The sequence below is a fragment of the Anser brachyrhynchus genome (assembly GCF_964034855.1).
Source record: "Anser brachyrhynchus genome assembly, chromosome: 5".
Taxonomy (NCBI): Eukaryota; Metazoa; Chordata; class Aves; order Anseriformes; family Anatidae; genus Anser; species Anser brachyrhynchus.
Genome location: NC_137699.1, coordinates 21,516,246 through 21,535,921, shown reverse-complemented (window position 1 = coordinate 21,535,921; position 19,676 = coordinate 21,516,246). Strand labels below are relative to the sequence as shown.

Sequence of the window (19,676 nt, the reverse complement as noted above, 5' to 3'; positions counted from 1 at the left end):
ATTCTTACATCAAAGGTCATGGTTACAAAGAGTATGAACAGAGGATGATCAAACTCTTTTCCTACGTCCTTGTAGGATGTTTGTCTCTCTTAGGTCTTTAGCAATAATGCTGATGAGAACAATTGAAGAAGTTGCTATAAAATGTAGGGACTTAATTTTAAATTCCTTCCTCAATATAGGTTAAAATATAAGGAGATACTTGTTAACAAACCTCTGTGCATACTAAACACCATTTCAAATCCAGATTAGTATTTAGCCAAACCTAATCTGGATTTTGCTGTCTCCCAAATTAGAAGACCTTTTGTATTATCTCTCCAGAGGAAAAATTTGGAACCAGGGACCAAGAGTATTTATTTTGCACCCTTCATTACCTGACTTGTATTGTGTCACTGCTGAAAGGAAAAATTAAGTTATGTCTGCAAATGTTTTGCTTATTTCTGGCCACTAGCATGACAGGCAAGCGTGGTTTGTCCAGGGAGGTAAACAAAAACCAGCCACCCACATGTATTGAAGAACTGGCATATGAAACTTGCCTGTTCTATGCACTGCTGACATTCTGGAGTGAAAATCAGGACAACAGATGCCTTCAGGTGGTTGGGTGCAGTTAGCTAATAAAGGCTGCTGAAGTAACGATGAATTAATATGAAGCAGCTAATTTGTCTTTGTCCATTTTAATGTTAATCTCTTCCCACCACATCACCCAGTCACTGTTTCTTACTGCAGGGCAAACCTGTGCTGAATCAGAAATGGACAGGAAACACTACTACTCATCCCAATATGTTTGATTTTCTGAGTACGTCATTATATCTGAATAAATCTGGCACTAAACAACTTTTTTCAGTGTCTATATATGTTCTAGTGTAGATTTTTTTTTCTGATGCACCTCGTAACGTAATGGGATTATTTTAATCTAGTCTCCTTGCTTCTTTGTAAGTGAGAACCTAAAATGATATGAGCCTGGAGAGTGTAAATTTAATGCACTGTTTCAAGCAAGACTTTGCTATACATTACAGTATTTATGTTTTTACATAAGCATGTACGGGATATTTCCTTTAGTTTATTTCCTTTAGCTTAAAAGGAGCCAAGTATTCTTTCTCTCCATGGTGCTGTATGCAATTAGGATTGTTTTTTCTCATGCACATTACATCATATCTACCTTAAGTGCGTTTCATCTGCTTTCTTATTGCTTGATTGGAAGTTGTCTTGGAAGTTCATGCATTTACGCAGAGTATAAATGTCCAGAGAATTTCATACCTTCTTCAGACTTGCAAGTTTCACATTTTCCTTCACCTTGCATTAAAAAGAAAATCAGCAGATACCAAAGAGCGTGCTGGGTCATTGCAGTGTCTAAGTTCCTGATTTATAGATGTAATCAAGAACTTAAACATCCATGGTGGCATTTCCGCAGATAATCCTTTGTGGTCTGGCTTTGCTACCCTTGAAGCCTTTGGTATGGGCTATTTAATGAAATTCAAGTCAGTCACATTTTAAATTTTAATCATGTTTTCCATTATTGTTCAGGCTTAAAATTGGCATTACTATACAAGTCTCTGGTCTGTATCCTGCATGAGTTCAGTCGTCATCATCTTCCTTTTCAGATACCCTCTCTAAGAGTCAACACACATCACATAGGAGGCCCAGCAATGCAAAATGAAAAGTTTTGTGCTTCCTGTCCAATTTGTTCTGATATTTGGATGTAATAGTAGGATAATCGTAAAAGAAGAGTTTCAGAAATGTGTTCACAGAGACTGACATAAAGAGAAAAATATAAACTGGCCATCTTAGAATTCAGTTCTTTGAAAGCTTTGTGAAATTGTTGCATTTCTTAAATCGTGTATGAAATCAGCAATGGAATCAGTGTAGCATGGATAATGTTAATGTGAGATTAAATTGAAGTTGCTCTATATATAGTTATTGACATAATGTATTTTAGTTTTTTTTGTTATACCCGTAGTTTATCTGCAGAAGATACAGTAGATAACATCTTTCCGGTAAAGATGTAATGAGCCTTACCACTTGCCAAGGAATTCCTGATGCTATTGAAATGGAAAAGAAATGGAAATAAAAGTTGGCTGTGTATCTGTTTAACTCAACATCAATGAAGTCACGATGCTAAAATTATATTTCATTATATTTCAGTCAGCAAGCAGACATAATTATTTAATGACGGAATTGTTCTTTTCTTTTTCTTCTTTTTGACATTTTGTAGAATGAAATGAATTTTTTACTTGACAGACAGGTGGCTGTATAATGCTTATGGCTGATTTTTACAATAAGTGACAATAAGAAAAAATCAGAGCTCATTAACATTCACTCGACCCAGTGTCTGCACCACTGATCAATGCTTGGACTACTGTATGGCGTAAAATGCTTAATGAATCTTTGTTTGACAGGAACCAACTGCTGCTGCAGGAAAACGTGGATGATCTGGTAGCTGGCAGAGTGAATATGCACCACACTTTATAAACAAGGAAAATATGAATAACTGGGAAGCAGAATGAGTGAGAGAAGTCTTTCAAGGATTGTGATGATTGATTAACTGTATTATGGTTAACACACATGCTCAGTGTTTTGCATAACAGTGTTAGCATCTGATTGAGCAGAAAACCAGGGGGAAGTGAGATTGCCTATGTGATTAGTGGAAGGTAATCAGCCATCTGTTAGGCATGTTAGGCATTTTACTAAAGATGAAGATAGAAAGCATATGTGTGCATGTGCTCGTACAGGATTTCTCACCTTTTATACAAGTATCCATGAAAATGGATAGAACTGTATATACAGAACTGAAAAAAACTCTTAATTCATCTGTGTAACTTTTTTCTACCACCAGAAAGAAAGTACAAGCTCGTAGCTGTTGTGTAGTTTCTGAATGTTGTGCCCTTTCAGTGAGCTAAAGCAGTAGCTTCAGAAGTGACAGAAACAAATAACTTGAGCTTTTTTTTTTTTAATAATGGCAGCAAAAATCTCTTATGCTCTGATTGGCGAAAATACGGCTAGACTCTGAAAATATTGAGACCCACTTTAATTGATCAGGGCATTTAAAAATGCATTTTCAGCTGTTCATGTGCAAGTTTAAAGCCGTGTTTTTTATACAACTATTCTAGGTACAGAAAGGATTTGGTTTACAGGAAAGCTAGACTCTGATTTTGCATTGTTTGCCCACTCAGAACTGTTATCGATGCTAACAGGATTTGGTGACATAGCAAACAAGACAGAACTTAACTATTTATCTTTATAAAGCACTTTACCATTGATATTAGTCCTTGTTAGATGGAAATGTATAGCTTCTTAACCTTTTCTTTTTTCAAAAATAATTTTTGCATAGGAACATATGAAGAGCAACTCTAAGAAGTGTGTTCAGTTTTAATAAGTGTTTTAGCACCTAAGATAATTGTTTACAGTTCACTTTCTGTGCATGTTACAAAATCTGGAAAAACAAAATACTCCAGAAATATAATAAACTCTAAGCTGAGCATTTAAAGTCAGTCACTTAAAATGTCAGACAGTGCAATATATGACCCCAAAGCATTGTTGGGCTTAATCATCCATTCACATGCATTTTTTTAGCAGATGTTCAATCCACTAGATGTCTGTGACAGCTTGGTATATGCACTATTGTTCTTAAATGCACTTTTTCAAATCTCACAATTGTTTTTGCTGAAATTTGATATATTTTAGTTAGGGTGATTTATTTAAATAGTGGAAATGTTAAAGCAGGACGTCTACATCCCATCTTGCTGGTTTTGGCTTTCAGTTTTTGGTATAAATTAATATCCTAAATGCTGGAGGGGAACGGATATATAGCCAGAGGTCAACGGATGTGAGTGTCTGCGTGAGAACGGTGTGGACAGCAGCTCAGGTAGTGAGCTCCGGGAGCTTAACACACCCCTGTGAATGCAGCCCCCTGCAAGGCTGCCGACCTGCTTAGAAGCGTGGCAGCCAAACCTGTACGCACTGTCAGCGATCCAAAGAGCAGAACCCCTTGAAATTTGCTCGTTGCCTCTGTTGGCTCCTTCCTTCCGTCCCCGTGGCCTGCGGTTGCCCGGCGCGTGTGGGCGCGGTGCCGTCCCCCGGTGCCTGCAGGGGGGCCAGGGCTGGGGCTGGCCGGGAGGAGCTCGCTGGTCCCCCGCTGGCTCCAGGAGCCCTCTGGGGCACCACCGTGTTGGTGCCCGGTTTCTCGGAGGGAGTGAGAGAAGCTTTCGGTTTGCCTTTCTCGCAGCGGCGTGGCGTGACGATGCCTTTTTCTTCTGCCAAGAAACGCTATAATGAATCTGCCTACTAGCGTTCAGATTCGGTCAGGTCTCGCTGCAACAGTTTCTCCTTTCAAGCATGCGTAGACTTTTTAAAATTGCCCCAGACCTTGCTAATTAGTATTCACAGTAAGTTTTATTACTTCTGCAAGCTTTTTTTTTTTTTTTTTAATGTGCAAAGAGTGCTCTATTTTGAAATTTCTCCTCCTTTTCTTAACTTGAAGTGCTACAACTTGCTGTGATCTGGCAGAAAGAAAAGATTCAAAGGACTTGACTTTAAGAGCAACTAGGATTAAGGAGTTATTAGCTGTAATGCTGGAGAGCCAGTATACAGAGTCAAGCACATCGTAACAAAAAACAGGTCAGCAGGTTCCAGATGGTTGCTAATTGCGAGCTCAGCATATCAAAGCTGGGGCTATGCTCTGCATGCAGCACGGGCTAGCTTTTGTTTGCTTCTGCAGGAGCATGTTTTAATTTCTGTTTGCTAATTGCTGTAATGTCCTTACTAGAGCTGAGTCATGTTGAAAAACTCTCACAGAGCACCATTTTTTTTTTTTTTGTGGACAAACTACAAAGCAAGTGCTGCACTTCCTGTGTTTCTGCATCATTTAGCAATTCAGGACCAACTATTTTGTTGGTGGGCATGTTTAATTCGTTGTTGGTAAACATGCAGAAATAAAGACCACATGCGCTTGACCAAAATGTCATTTTTTGGGGGGAGGAAATAATGTGAAGAATATGCTTAGAATAATGATTATTTTTGGCTGTTGGAACAGTTGATTTACATGCTATAAAACTGGGCTGTGAGCAGTGGTATCTAAAAGAAAATGTTTTCAATTTGATTTATTTGTCTAGCAATATATTTTGAGAATGTATGGCAACAGTGTTCAAGTTGAAAAACAGGTGGTGGAAAGAGACGAATGTGAGAAATGCTCAGTATCCTGAAATGTTAATTACATAGAGTCTTGCTGCAGTGCTTTTTATTTGACACCATCTAATTCTAAAGTGTTTTAAAAATTGAGCTAGAAGAGTTGGAAATTGTGCAGCAGGCACTGAGAGTGATTGGAATCTTTCATTGCCTTCCTTTGATTGCACTGACAGAAATTTTTGTTCTGACGTGCCAAATTAATATTTAACACCTTGATAGCAGTTCCAAATATTGTTTTGAGCGGGTGATGGATGTGCAAAAGATAATTTACTAAGTAGTAGCAGGATAGGAAATAAAATTAAATGAACAGTGAATGTCTCTTTTTTTTTTTTGTCTTGTTCCTGGGTAAGAGAGGTATATTTGGATGCTTCATTGGTACTCACTGCCTGCAAGAATAGTCTTTGGATACTGAAAGTCTATCTGAAATGTGGTAGTTACAGTGTAGTAGATTTAGTAGTGAAAGGCACTGGTCTTTTTCTGCTGTCTTACTGTTGTTTATGCCAAAAACTAAACTGCAGTCTTTATTGGGGGGGGGGGGGGGGGAAGTAAAACTGTAAAAACTTGGAATGATGCCCAAAGTAATATCTGCATAACTGAATTCTTTTGTTTTGCAGTATTAGCACGATGGAAAGGAAATACAATCAAAAGGTTGTTAAAATATAGAAGTATTTCTGATGTGTACTGGCTAAAACAAAGAAAACTGACTTTAAAAGGATCTGTTCTTAATCCTCTTGAAGTTGACTTACTAAATTCGGGTTAGGGTTGCAAAGCATTGAAGAAGCAAGTACATGCTGGTTTATGGTTTAGTGAAGCTGTATATCAAAGGCAGGCATGTATCAAATTTGAATCGTTCCAAAATTAGCAAAAATTATACCTCGTACTAAATGAAAGTTTTCCTAATGCTTTGGGTACTTAGTTCCAAACCTAGCTTCGTGCTATTGAGCTTTTTTTTTTCTTGGACATGGGTTTTACTGTGGCCTTCTGTGCTATATGTAGGTAGACCATACAGAGAAAGAGGAATAAAGGAAAATGTTTCCTTATTTACTTTTTCCAGTGAATATCGTTAACTGTATGTTGAATACACAAACTTAGGGCTATAATAAAGCCACTCCTATGAAAAGACATGTTAATTTTAGGTGTGTATTTTGACCCAATGGAATTCTTATCTATAAAGTTTTGATAGAGAGTTGTTGCTTATTGCAACAGTTGTTAATGTAACAAAACTACATGGACTTAAATTTCAGAACTAAAATATGCCTACAACAGATAAACCAAGTGTGTTCAATAGTTGTCTCAAATTTGCCTTAAAAATGTTTGTTGTACGTGACCAGTAGTTAAGTAGGCAGTTGGGAAAAGACTTCCATAAACTTGAGATATTTTGTGTTTGGTTATAAATTTCAGTCCAAGGAATATGTTATAATAAATGCTAGTTTACAAATATGAGACTTTTATTAACTTGTGGTGTTCAGTAAAATTCTGCTAGCTTTGTCAATGTTCATCTTATTTACTCACGTTGCAGTTGTAGAAAATCAGCACGCTTTTCATTAATGAAAGTTGTAATTTCCAAGGTGATTGCAGTAGTAAGAGAAACAAAATACTGTTATTCTTTTTAAAGAAGTTGTTTGCTCAGATTGTGAAAGATAACTTGAAAAATCTATTTATTCCTAAAGTTCCAATATGATGAAGACAAGGTGAAGAACGTATGAAGTATGATAACTCTCACATGTTCCCATTTACTCCTTGTCTTGTGAACATTTTCATGGCAAATATGGTCTCATAACAGCACTCTTTTCTTTTTATCTTTGCAGCTATGTTGGAAAGAATTACGGTTTAGATCTTCCCATGTTAGCGATGGATGTAGCACTGTCTCCAATGAGAACACAAGACCTGGATCCCTTGCCATCTGATGCATCTCCTATGCTAATAAACATGACTCCTACAGTGGACAGAGACGGGGAAGAGGATGTCATGAAGGAGCTTGATTCTGGCCAGCAGTATGACAAGCCGCCTCCTCTACACACTGGTGCTGATTGGAAGATTGTTCTCCATTTGCCAGAAATTGAGACATGGCTTCGGATGACATCTGAAAGAGTCAGGGATCTGACTTACTCTGTCCAGCAGGACTCAGATAGCAAACATGTGGATGTGCATCTAGTACAGCTAAAGGTAGGTTGAATTTTTTTATTGCAGACTTTTACGTGAAGGTGGTCACTGTATTTTTGCTACTGGCAAAGTAAACAATAAGCCTTTTTGTGATTGCTATAGCATGTCTGACAGACTGTGCTAAAAAGTAAATTAATTTCAGGAAGATAATAGAAACTGCATCATTCTCAGATTTTTTTTCAAAGTAATTATCACTTAATTCAACAGTCGTAACCATGTAAATTAAGACATTCAAACTCTAAGAACAGCTAACACAGCACTAAAGGTTATCTGACTGGAAATTTTGAAAATGCCCATTCCCATTGACTTTAATGGGCTTCAATCCCTAAAACGCCCAAATCTGTGTCCCAATAAACATGGCTGCTCATTTGAAAACTAAATGTAGTTTCGAGGGCAGTAGGGATAGGGTCTAACGCCTGGTCTCTCAGTCATGTAAAGGTTACATTCACGATTGAACTCAGGTGGGACTACATACAAAGTGGTAAATATGTAGATTTTTTTCATCTCTGAGTCTTGAAGAAATATGAAGCGATAAGATCTGAATAGTCACAGTCAATAAATCATTTTTTTTTTTCCAACAAGAAAAACCATTAGCAAGACTGGACTTTGTCAAAAAATAAAATAAAATGGAAAAAAAATGTTTAGTGTAAAGCAAAAGAGCAACAATCTTCCTTCCACCAATTCAACAACTGAAATCAAGTCTGTTTAAGTAATTAGTACTCTCTGGGTTGCAAATTTAAAATTCAGTGCTGAATCTTTAGACGTTCTATAGAAATTCAAGGTGAAATTCAATCAAATATTCTCCAGGACTGTTTGCGCATGTTTGTTTGCAAGGCTTGGTTTGCTGCAGTACATTAAGCATGCTTTTGAAAGCAGCAAACAACCTCCAAAAATAGCAAGCAAATATTATCTCTTCAGACTGAGCTGTCTTCAGAGTCCTGCATTCTGAGGCCTGTTTATGCGAACATAGTTTTCCTTCATACTCAGCGCAATGGTATTTTATTTATGTTTATTTTAGGACTGGGACTTTAGGATATCTTAAAATACAACTCTGTGTATGAGTGCTCACCACAGAGCAATTGTACTGTAATCAGTCATAACCAAAGGTTGTTATGATCCTGCCATTTTTCTGAAAAATTTGGAGTAGACTTTGCTAGCCCTTGACCCTATGCTAGCCTATGTCCCCAACATGCAGTAGCCTCTTAGAGAATGTGCTTTTTACATAATGCAAGCAGACATAAAAGATCTTGCTGGACACTGCCATGCTGATCTGGGATTGCTTGTGGCCAAATCAGTGCAGAGCTGAGCTGAAACTGAAGAGCGGGAGAGCTTGTGGATGGCATTTGCACACAGCTTCGGGCCAGCTCGGGGCACAAGCAGGACTGAGCTATGCCTGCTGGCAAAATGGGAATGCTCTGTACATACAATTCACCATCAGACATTCAGTAAAATGTTTTATTTCCAAATGGAGGTCTGTGAAATTAAGAGTGTTCCTCATAGTTTTCTCTTTTTTAGAGTTTGTGAAGTAGCAAGAGTCAATGGGTTGTTTTTTTTTTTTTTTAAACCTGTGTAAGCAATTCCTGTAGCACCTAGGGATTGTTTGGGACTAGGAAGATATCTGGTTAATGCAACCATGAAAAAGGACAATGCGAAAGTTTCTCAATTATGTGCAGTTACGTGGGCTGTCAGCTGGGGTAGGGGGCTGGCACTGAGGCTGTCAAATAGCCTGCGTACAGACCCTGGACTCACAGGGAAGTGCTTTTTTTCTGCATATCTATATGTGCATGTATCTTTGTGCGTGCGAGATAATGATTGCATTTTAAGACATTTTAAAAATATTTGATATATTTTGTAATTATTCAAAGAGTAATGTAAGAAGTAGTAGTTTTTTAAAAAGTCATCTGAACTAGTAGTAAAAAGCTCAAAAAAATCTTAAAGACGTTAGGAATACAGAACTTGTGTAAGCTGCTTGCCTGCGTACAGGCAAGAAAGAAGTACGACTTCAAAAAAAACAAATGCTGTGGATTTGCTTTTATTCGGACTTCAGATATATTTCAAATCATTTGTCGTCTTTGTATCCTCTTTATAATGCATAATGAACAGATATTGCTATTAAACATTATTTCTAGGGCTTTAGCTAAAGGATTTTTATACTAGAGTCTCTAGTATAGAATATATATAGAATATATATATTATAGAATAGAATATTTTATATATTCTATATTTATATATATATTCTATATATATTCTATATTCTATATTTATATATAATATATATTATAGAATAGAAATATATATAATATAGAATATATTATATATATAGAATATATATAGAATATATATATATAGAATCTATATAGTATAGAATATATATATAGCTATATAGAATAATCTGTTCTTTGTTGGAAACAAGTGACATGTTTGGAAGAGTAAAGAGTGGTCAGCATGAATACAGTTATCTCATTGCATCCAAGGATAACTGACAGCTATAACTGTAAATGTATCGTGAAAAGAAAGCTATCTTCTCTAGGCTATTTTGTTGCCCTAGAAATCAGAACCAGAAAAAAAAAAATACTTCACATAACTGATTTTAAAATTACTTAACCGTTTTCCGTAATTCATATTTTCTGTAAATGGAATTGAAGCAATTATACAAACATTATACAAAATTAATACATTTACAATATAATGTTACTAAATTTAACAGCAATATAAGATTCGTTTTATATGGTAGGACTATGACCAGCATGATGCACATTAGCTTTATCAGTACTTCACATTGTAACCTGTGAAGTACTAACATCACACACACACACATGTATATGTATACATATACGGGTGGAAATATCAGCATAAATATACATGTAAAAGTCTTTTTTAGTATCTAGTAAACTAGTAAACAAGTGCCTCTCTTACAGACCTGGCGAAGGGTCGTTCTTAATTTGTGATCCTACCCCAGGGCAGGTTAGATCCAGCCTTCCTAAGTTTTACACTGTGTGGTTACAGGAGCCAGTCTCATCTTGTTCTGTGGTCACTTTTAGTATCTGAAGTGAAAAGCTATTTTTTTTGCCTTTTTTTCTGTAGTCTCTCATTTTATACTTACTGAAATACATAAATCCCTAGGTGTTTTTTTTTTTTTTTTTGGTCCAGCTTAACCTCCAGGCCTTGCTTTAAAAACATAACATTTAAAAGGTTTTGTCCTTTTAGGAGGTTTTACAGAACATTCATAAATATTGCTATGTTCCATCTAGATTTCTAGATTTTTTAAAATATATTTTCTATTTGCGCCTTATGGCTAGGGATGGTCTTATCATTTTGTGCTTGCACAGCACCCAGAATACTGAGTTCTTGATCTGTGGCTTGGGTTGAAAGAATGGTGTTCAAGGGGCATTTGGAACATCCTTAGTAACGTGCTTTAACTTTTGTGCTTAGGAAGTTTGACTCAGTCTTTGTAGGTCCCTTCTAACCGTACTTTTCTATTCTAATACTGAAAAAAATACATCTCATACAGGTCGTCTTTTTTTGTATGCTATAATAATTCTCACTTCTCCCTGAGGGATTCCTTCCTACTGATCTGGGTCCTTCTGGAAATGATGTGCCCAGGCTGGACACAGGGCTTAGTGTGAGGCTTCACTACTGTTGAGTAGGCTGGAAAAAGTATTTCACACGTCTTTCAGATGATGTGTCCCAGTTTAGTGTTTACTTCTTTCACAGCAGCAGGAGATGGTTGATTCATGTTCAGCTTGTGATTCATTGTAACTCCCAAACTCCTTTGCTGCACTAAGGCTTTTTCATATCTTATCTATTTTATCTGTACTGTTTTACTTGTAGAACTTTGCCTTTGTACGGCTATTTTTTTCTTTTTTTCTTTTTTCTTTTTTTTTTCACTTTTTAATCTCCCCACACCATTTCTCTTGTGTCTGTGACTTTTTCAGTTCCAAACCTTCTGGTGTGTTCCAGAAGCATCTCCTCCCAGCACACACATTGCTGTCATCTGCAGATTGAATGAGCCTTCTCTCTACTCTTTGGTCCAAATCAAAGACAGAAACAAATGATATAGACTCAGGGTAGAAGTCTGTAATATAACGGCTTCTGAATATCTTTTTTTTTTTTCACTGTAATGTGGCAGCAATACTATTTTTTCATTGTTTGTTTTCCTCAGCCAGCAGAGGTGCAATTGCATTTTCGTGCTGTTTTCTATTTGTTTCAGGTGCTTAAAGTTGATTTCCTCCCTCTGGCTGTCAATTGGCTCATGGTGATGATGGGCTGGCTTGACGATCGAGCCCATAGGAGCCTCATGTTATTCCTTGGAAAAATTGCTCAGCAAACAGATAATCTTTCTTTTGTGAAGGCTTGCTCTGGCTTCCTGGTGCAGATCTGTCTGTGCTTGTGCTCTTTTTGTAATCAGGAGCGCTGTTTTCTGTGGCTTGTTTGGGTGTTTGCTGCTAGTCTCTTGACTTGCTGTATGACGTAGAACTTATTAGCCATCACCGGTCCTTTGAAAATACTTGCTTCTCTCCCTTTTGCAATGCCCTCTCTCAGAACTAGCCGAGCAGCAGGAGTGGGAGGCTTGTCTTATGTCATCCCTTGGGAAATTTCCTGGAAAGCTCAGCTTCACATGAGTGCTTCACTACACTAGATGCATGAATCATAACTCTCTGGGGTCTGGAATGCCTTGTATTAGCCATTTATCTGGTCATCAGTCTTAACTCAAGCTGTGCTAGGATGCATTTACATCTCTCTAACACATCCATTGAAGCTCTTAACAATTGAAAATATTTGTAAAATAGATGAAAAAAGCCCTTGTTTTTACTACAAGCTAATCTAAAAGTGCCCAGTCTCTGCCCTTGTATTGTGTTAACCTGCTGAGATGCTTTCATGATCCATGTGGCTTTTTTATTCTGAATGTTTGCTTTTACAGTAAATTCCTTCTTGGAATCCTCCTGAGGCCTGACTTGGATCTGTCTCATTCTTCTGTTTTACTGTATGTTCCTTAACCCTCTCAGGGGAGGGTTCTAGCATTTCATCTCACTGATTATTGCTTTTTATCTGTGGCTTTGGAAAACCTCTCATTTTGCATGAAATGTCATTTTGGTTGATTAAAATTCTGTATTTCAGATATCAGATAGCTTTTTATTGTGGAGTAAAGTAATCCACCGCCACTTTGTGACTTACAAGTCTGAACCACATACCTTCTGTTGACATATAAGCAGGCATGGCATAGCATTTTCTGCTGATTATGTCTTTAGATATTTGCAGGACGTGGCTCTTTTCTCTCTTTCTGAGTAGAAAGACTTCAGCCATCTTTCTCTAAGATACCTGGGCCATCCTCAAACGTCTTGACTGGATCTTCTGACTTTTCTCCTGACTCTTCACGACATGATTTTCATGAACCTTGAATGGAAATCAAACAGCACGTAGCCATTTTCATTTTGCCACCTCTATTTCCACCTTTACAGAGACAAATAATTTTTAGTTGCCTTTCTCTTCATACTTAAACCCTGGATAAGAGTATAAGGAATTACCAAAGCAAGGTATTAAAGGGTATTACTTTCTAATATATCTGCAGTTAGTAATTCCTTTTTCATTTCATTACAAACATTTTGCAAAAATGTAAAAACCAGGGTACTGTAGGTCTTTCTATCTCATCCCCTCCACTTAAATTCAGGAGGCTTTTATTGCCTACATGATATTAAGTATTGCTGCTTTTATTGAATAAATACTGAAAGCTGGACCAAATTACTTTTCTGAGTCTGAGCTTGATGATTCTCAGCAGCTGCATTATTCTGAGGCTTATGACAGCATACCCTGCTGCTGCAGCTAAACGGTCTTTGGCTGTGGCAAACCACCTTTAATCAAGGGTGCTGCATCCCCGTCTCTGTACTGTACAGACACCTCTGCACATTGTAAGCAAACTTGGAGAGGCAGTAAGCCTCTTCATGTTACCATAACTGACACTTTGCAAATGGTCACAGAAAATGTTAATGACAATCTTTACAGAAGGCTGTGTATATGAAGCTCCTAATGGAAATGCTGTGTGGAATACTTTCTCTTGATGGACAGAAGTTTGCCACAAGAGAGAAATGAAAATAAAACCTTAATTGCAGAGGCTGACGGCAACTAAGTTCAGCTGTTTTGCTTGTAAGCAAGATATGACTGTGGTACTTCAAGTGAATTTTGGTATGCAAATTTTTGAGAGTAGTTCTTCAAAAGAAGATGACAGAAAATAATAACTCATAACTGCATAGATTGATTCTTGAGATTTCTGGGTGTGTTCAACAGCTACAGTTTAAGAAACAGATTTCTCTGACAGACTTTTATACCTTCCATGTGTGGATGTTAGCATTAATGCCTGCAGAAGTAAACATTTGGCTATAAAGTATGACTTGGTGCTCAGCAGAAGCTATTGTATTTAGATCTGAGGAGTAACGAGTTGTTGCTCATAAATGTGTGGCAGTGCTATTTGTGGACTCTCAGGTCTAGAAAATAGGGTGAGAGCAAGTGGTATGGTAATTCATTGATTTTGGCATCATTAACAATTTTGTAAAGGTGTCACCTTAAGTTGCATATGAAATAAAATTAGGTAAAGTTCACTGAAATGAAATTCAGATAACAAAAATAAACATTCAAGGCTCCTCTGTGTAATATGATAATTGTTTCTGATATGATTTTGTTTTTAAGAACTATTTTAGACAGTCTACAGCTAGTGAGGATTTAATCATCAAAAACTCCTAAGGTGAAAGTGGTCCAGACCTGTAGAGAAAATGTAACTTCTTCATTTAGTCTGAACTAGTTAACAACTCCTAAATGTGTAAGACTGTATCTCAAAAGGACTCTTTTCAACTAAGGACACTTGATAAATTTCAGTCACCATAATCCTGTTAAAGCTGTAAGCTTCTCAGAAAACATTCACCTGCGACGTTTAAAGTTTGAAAGAGCTCAAATGTTTCAGTTGAATGCTTAGGGGGAAGGGAGTTCTTCATACTCTCAACAGGCATAAGTGAAAAACAAATTCACTGAAGAATTTATTAGAGCATTTACTTAAAATAGTTGACTTGCATGTCCACTGAAGATTTGAAGCAATTATGAAATTATTCAGAATCTTCAAGTTCCTTATTAACTTCAGATACAAAAATAAAGTGCTAGCTGCAGGCGTAGTGCAGATTCAGCGTTCTGAGTATTAGGGACTTCCTTTCGGCACGTTTGGTAATAACATTTTAGATCTTAGTCATCTATGTAAAGTATACTTCTGTCTTGGATAAATCACTTCAAGGGAAACATGTATAAAATTACTTTGCTCTTATTCCTCAATTTTCGTTTTCAAAATCCAACCCAAAATCCCATCTGTTGACAGGTCATATGTTTTTGAAGCACTTAAACACCAAATAAATAGTGATTTGACTATAAGCATATCATGTGTTACACTGCGCTTTGTGCAGAGATTCCAAAGATTTGACAGTCTTTGTGGATTACAATCTAAGTAACTGCAGATGTGAGTTTGTTTATATTTTTTTAGCCAGATGGCTTAACATAAATACTGCATAGGCAGAAATATGCTACCTGACTGGCTGCAAATCAAAAACAAGTTTTCTTATGAAGGTATGGTGAAAGACTGGTAATAAATTTATCTATATAAAACATTGCCAGTGGAATATGTTTATATAAACATGTAAAATATTTCTATATTCCACTGGTACTTGAACATCAGGTGGTTTTATTAGCTTTTCTTACTATCTGAGTAGTTTTGTGCCTTTATATATATATATATATAAAATATTATGTAGCTATTAAATATAATTATTATCTTGCCATCTGTGTCCAGAGTATTCCTGTTTTGGAAAAAGCCAAAATGGAAAACCTGGAGTACCAGAAATAAATCTGAGTTTCTCAAAATCTATTTCATCAAAGAATTTCACTGTTTAGAAGCCTTCCAACTTATATAGCATTTCTACAGTCTTGCTCAGATTCACATTTTTAATAAAAAGATGTGACTTACTTACCGCATTCTTAACATGCTTTACTACAGTAATATCACACGCTCTTTTTTACCATGGTTATAAGATTCATTTTGTCTTTGTAAATTTTAGGCTAAATTCTCTTCTGCCTGATGAAAACAAAACCACTTCTGCATCCCTCAAAACTGTACCTCCTTGGCTGCGTGCTATCAAACAAGCAGAAGCCAATGCACTATTCTTTACAGAGCACAATGCTGGAGGTATTAGGCATGTTCTTGGCTCACCTACTGGGTCAGTGCCTTCAAGGTGAAAATGATGTTCAAGTAAACATAAATGTCCATTTGCTAGATGCTAGGTTTAGAAATTAGGTGCAAAGCTGTTCAGACTTGCCAGGACTGGTGCAAATCTGAGTCCAGAAACAAGTTCCTAGTTCTAAATAAAGAACCCCAAAACACAGCAAAAACAAACAAACCCTCCTCCAACAACAACAAAAACCCCACACAGTTCACTCCCATTGAGATGTCTACACTTCTGAAATATATATGTATTCCAGAACTTCTGGTTTAGACTTCAGCAATGCACAAATGCATGGAAGTGCACTTTGACCAAGTACAATGATTATTTTTCCCCTCTTCTCACTTCATATTGCTCCTACGTTAAACTGCACTAACACAGGCTTTAGAAACATGAGCTAATGTACTCTGCCAGCGGTCTCTGGAGAAATATTACAGTAAATATCAAATTTCTGCACAGATGTTACCTATTAGTCTTCTCTGGTCTCTATCCTAATCTGACTCAAACACAAATGTTTATTGGATGTAATGATATAAATACTTTTCAGTATGATGAGAGATGTTGTATGTTAACTCATCATACAAATTAATTAATGAAAACATTTGCTGGGGAATGTATTTTGTTGTCTAGTACACATAGATGTGATGAGAATTACACTACTGATGTCCAGAGTTAGTGGAAAAAAATAAATTGATATCATTTTGAAGGTATGAGTAAGAGTTAATAATGTCAGCTTTTGAAGTTAAATCAGTGACACTATATCATTATTCTTACTTGAAAGTAATAATGCCAGTGAGAATTTTTATTAGAGTACCTATGACTGTTGAAAGAATTAATTTTATAAATACATATTTATGTAATTATACATTTGTATATATACATCAACATGCAAAAAGCTGTGCCACATAAATCCTCCTGGTGTTTTATTTCTTGGGGATTAGTTTGAGTCTATATATAGCTTAGAAGGAAGGATATTATTATGTTTTATAACATGCATCTGGTTCTGATCCACATTGTGAACTATTATGTTTACACATGGTTTTTTACTTTGCATGTTTTAGTAGGCTTTGTGGACGTATTTCTTATTGGTCGATATACTGGTGGGGTTTGTTTCTTTTTCAATTTATAATTACATGTCCCTTATAGTAGGTATGTAAAAACTATAATATGACTAATGGGAGTAGTCAAAGAACAGACACAGAAAGTTGCACAAAATGTAAGGAATTCTTTTGTTTGCTTTATTATTGTCAAAATTGCCTGATGAGCTTTTATAATGAGAGAGTTGAAAGAAATTTTGGGTTATAGGATGATTGCTGTCTGAATGTCAGAAATGCAGTATGAATATTTCAGTAACATAACACTCGAATTTCAGTAAGAAGCAAAAACAAGTTCCACAAGTTTGTAGTTTTTAAATATCCTTTAGTACTTGCCTCTTGAATTAGATGAACTCTTCCTCAGAATCCCTTAACCAGTAAACCAGTTAACCAGTAAAGAGTGAATCTTCTGTGAACTGATGTGATTTCTTTGCAAATTGAGTAAATTCTCACAGTTGATAAGCAAGCAAGCACAGCAACAAGGTGTTGTGCATTTTCTTGGAGAAGGCAAGTGCCTGTCTGTATAGCTGTGCTTATACTTATAATTGAGCTGTTGCCCTAAAGATGGAAATACTCTTACTGTGCCCCATTTCCTACATTTTTTATCCACAGCATCAGCTGTTTTCCCATTTCTCTGACACAGCTCCCATCCCATAACTGACTTGAGTGTGAGGTGCTTTCCAGAGCATTGAGCTGCAGTTGGCGTGGCCTTGCCCACTCCTTATCTGCCTCCCTGGGACAGCCTGGGAACCATGCTGAGCCCTGAGCTTTCCCTAGGGATTGCTCCAGACCTTGACCCATTGTCTGTATCTAACAAATACAGCTGGGCTGCACGGCTGGGCGAGAGCGTAGCTTCAGGCTTGTATCTGACTGGCAGTGCCACTATTGTGATGTCCTCTTTGTCAAAAAGGTTGTAAAGACAAACTAGATTATCTTTCTTCGGTTGTTTTATGCTTCCCTGAGTTGTGGGTAAAGAAGTGTTAGCAGTGTTACATGTGTTCGTGCAAAAGATCCAAAGATTTGAATGCATTCCACGTAACTATCTCTGGTGAAGTTGTGCAGAATCAGAGACAGAAGAGCAAGCTTTTGCTTTGAACAGGAGCAGAACCATTTACAATGGAATGAGCAGAAATGGGGAGCAGAAAGAGAATTCATATTTACGGGTTCCATCTGTTAAACCTTTATGAATGCACTCTCCTCTTTCTCCCGGTAAAGGACTCCCCGGAGGAAGACAATAGCTTTTGTGGAGGCAGTTGTAATTCTATGCCTTGCATTTCAAAAGGTGGAACACATTTTTTTGGAAATGTTTCCATTTCTTTTTGGGAAACATGTGTAATGCAGAAGGCCTAAAGCAGCCGTGCATTAGATGTTGTAGTACTCCAGAATTCTGACAGACCTTTCATAAGTTTTCATGAAACAGAAAATCTACTGAATCTGTTAATGCATCCTGACTTCCCCTTCCCATTGAGCAGTGCGCCTACTTCTCATAATCTGCACTGGCTGAGAATACACATTTTGCACCTTTCAGTAAAATTTATTGATTCTTTTCTCCTTAGTTAGCCCCACAACTGTACCTGCCCTTATCAGTGGTTACAAACTTCAAATGGGACTTGAATCAAATTACAATATACAGTCTTATCTTTTGGTAGTGCCATTTATCTGTTTGTGATGAGTGCATTGGCTTCTGGCCGTGAATTATACAAACATTCAAAAAGCAAGAAAGCAAGTAATCTTTCTGTGGTATAGGTTCTTCAGATTTTACTCGAATTTATATGGTAATGTATAGGACATGGATTTTATATTTGCATTTCCAATGTGATTATGATTGGACAGTCTCATATATGTTCTTATTAATTAACATGTGTAAGGACATGCGCATAAATGGACGTGTGTATATATATAGCATGCTTACAATACCATAAAAGAAATTTAGTGCTACCACTACCTCAGTATTTGTATATCCGCTTATTCCTCATCCAAGATTCTTCTGATTTATCTATCCTAAAGTGTTTGATCTACTGTGTTACAACTCACCATAATACATCACTTAATCCATGTGTATTTGTAAGAGCTCTGTGCTTGCCGTTGTCCACAAGCTGAACTGTAATTCAGTAACTGGTCTCTTGTTCTCCATAGCTTTTGAGGGCTATTCTATGCCTGTGCGTCTATTTAGCACACTGACAGAAGAAAAACATCTGACATGATGGAATATTGTTAATTTCCTTTGGGAAGCAAGAATTGTCCTTGAGGAGCAATGTTATATTGTACCTCTAGATATGCTAGATTATCCAAATAACTTCCAGAATAATAGGGACAGAATTTTTTTTTTTCAAAGCTATTAAACTGTGCAGGATGAGCAGAATGGTTCATACACCACTCCATCACCTTCTGTGAAAAGCACGTCTGGAATTTGTCACTATATCCCAACGCTGTCCAGCAGCTAGGATACAAAATCATCAAATGGAAGTCTGCAAAATCAGTATGCTCTATAATCACAGAGCTGAAATACTAAACTGAATATTCGTACTTGCTCTTCAACAATTATTTTGAGGCTATATTTTTAAGAAACAAGCAGGACTAGAAAAGTTAAGTGCAGGATTTTGGGGGTAATACATGAATTTTACAGTCTGGGCACTTAAGACTATCATCAAGTATCGTGAGACTCAGGACAAAAGGAGGAGGGATATTCCCAAGGACAGTGCAGTAAAACTTGTCTGTGTGTGGTACCATTTAAGCTATCTTGTGTTTTGAATGTCCTTTTTGCCCTGAAATTGTTACGTTTGCAACTAAATAATGAAGATAAGGTGACTTGAGATGTAAGGTTTAAAAATTTCAAAGAAACAGATGATTCAGTGGAAAGGTCAAGAGCACATCAGCACAGAAGCGCACCAGAGCAAGCGTAGGATTGGCTTGCTAAGGACTGAAGAAGCAAGGCGCTCCTTCAGAGGGGCGTGCGCTCAGGCTAGGAAATGATCTGAGCCAAATGGCTCCT

General features: G+C 36.9%; 1 protein-coding gene across 10 annotated transcripts in view; it reads left to right on the top strand.

Annotated features, from left to right (window-relative positions):
* Positions 1 to 19,676, top strand: part of AKAP6 (A-kinase anchoring protein 6) — a 294,771-nt gene that overhangs the window by 69,223 nt on the left and 205,872 nt on the right. For 9 of the 10 annotated variants that reach the window (XM_080592636.1, XM_080592641.1, XM_080592637.1 and 6 more), the window contains one exon: positions 6,987 to 7,344. In XM_080592636.1, coding sequence (XP_080448762.1) covers positions 6,987 to 7,344 — 358 coding nt within the window. Of the gene's footprint in view, positions 1 to 3,762; positions 4,380 to 6,986; positions 7,345 to 19,676 lie in introns of those variants that run through there. The other variant, XM_080592640.1, reaches the window with a different exon arrangement.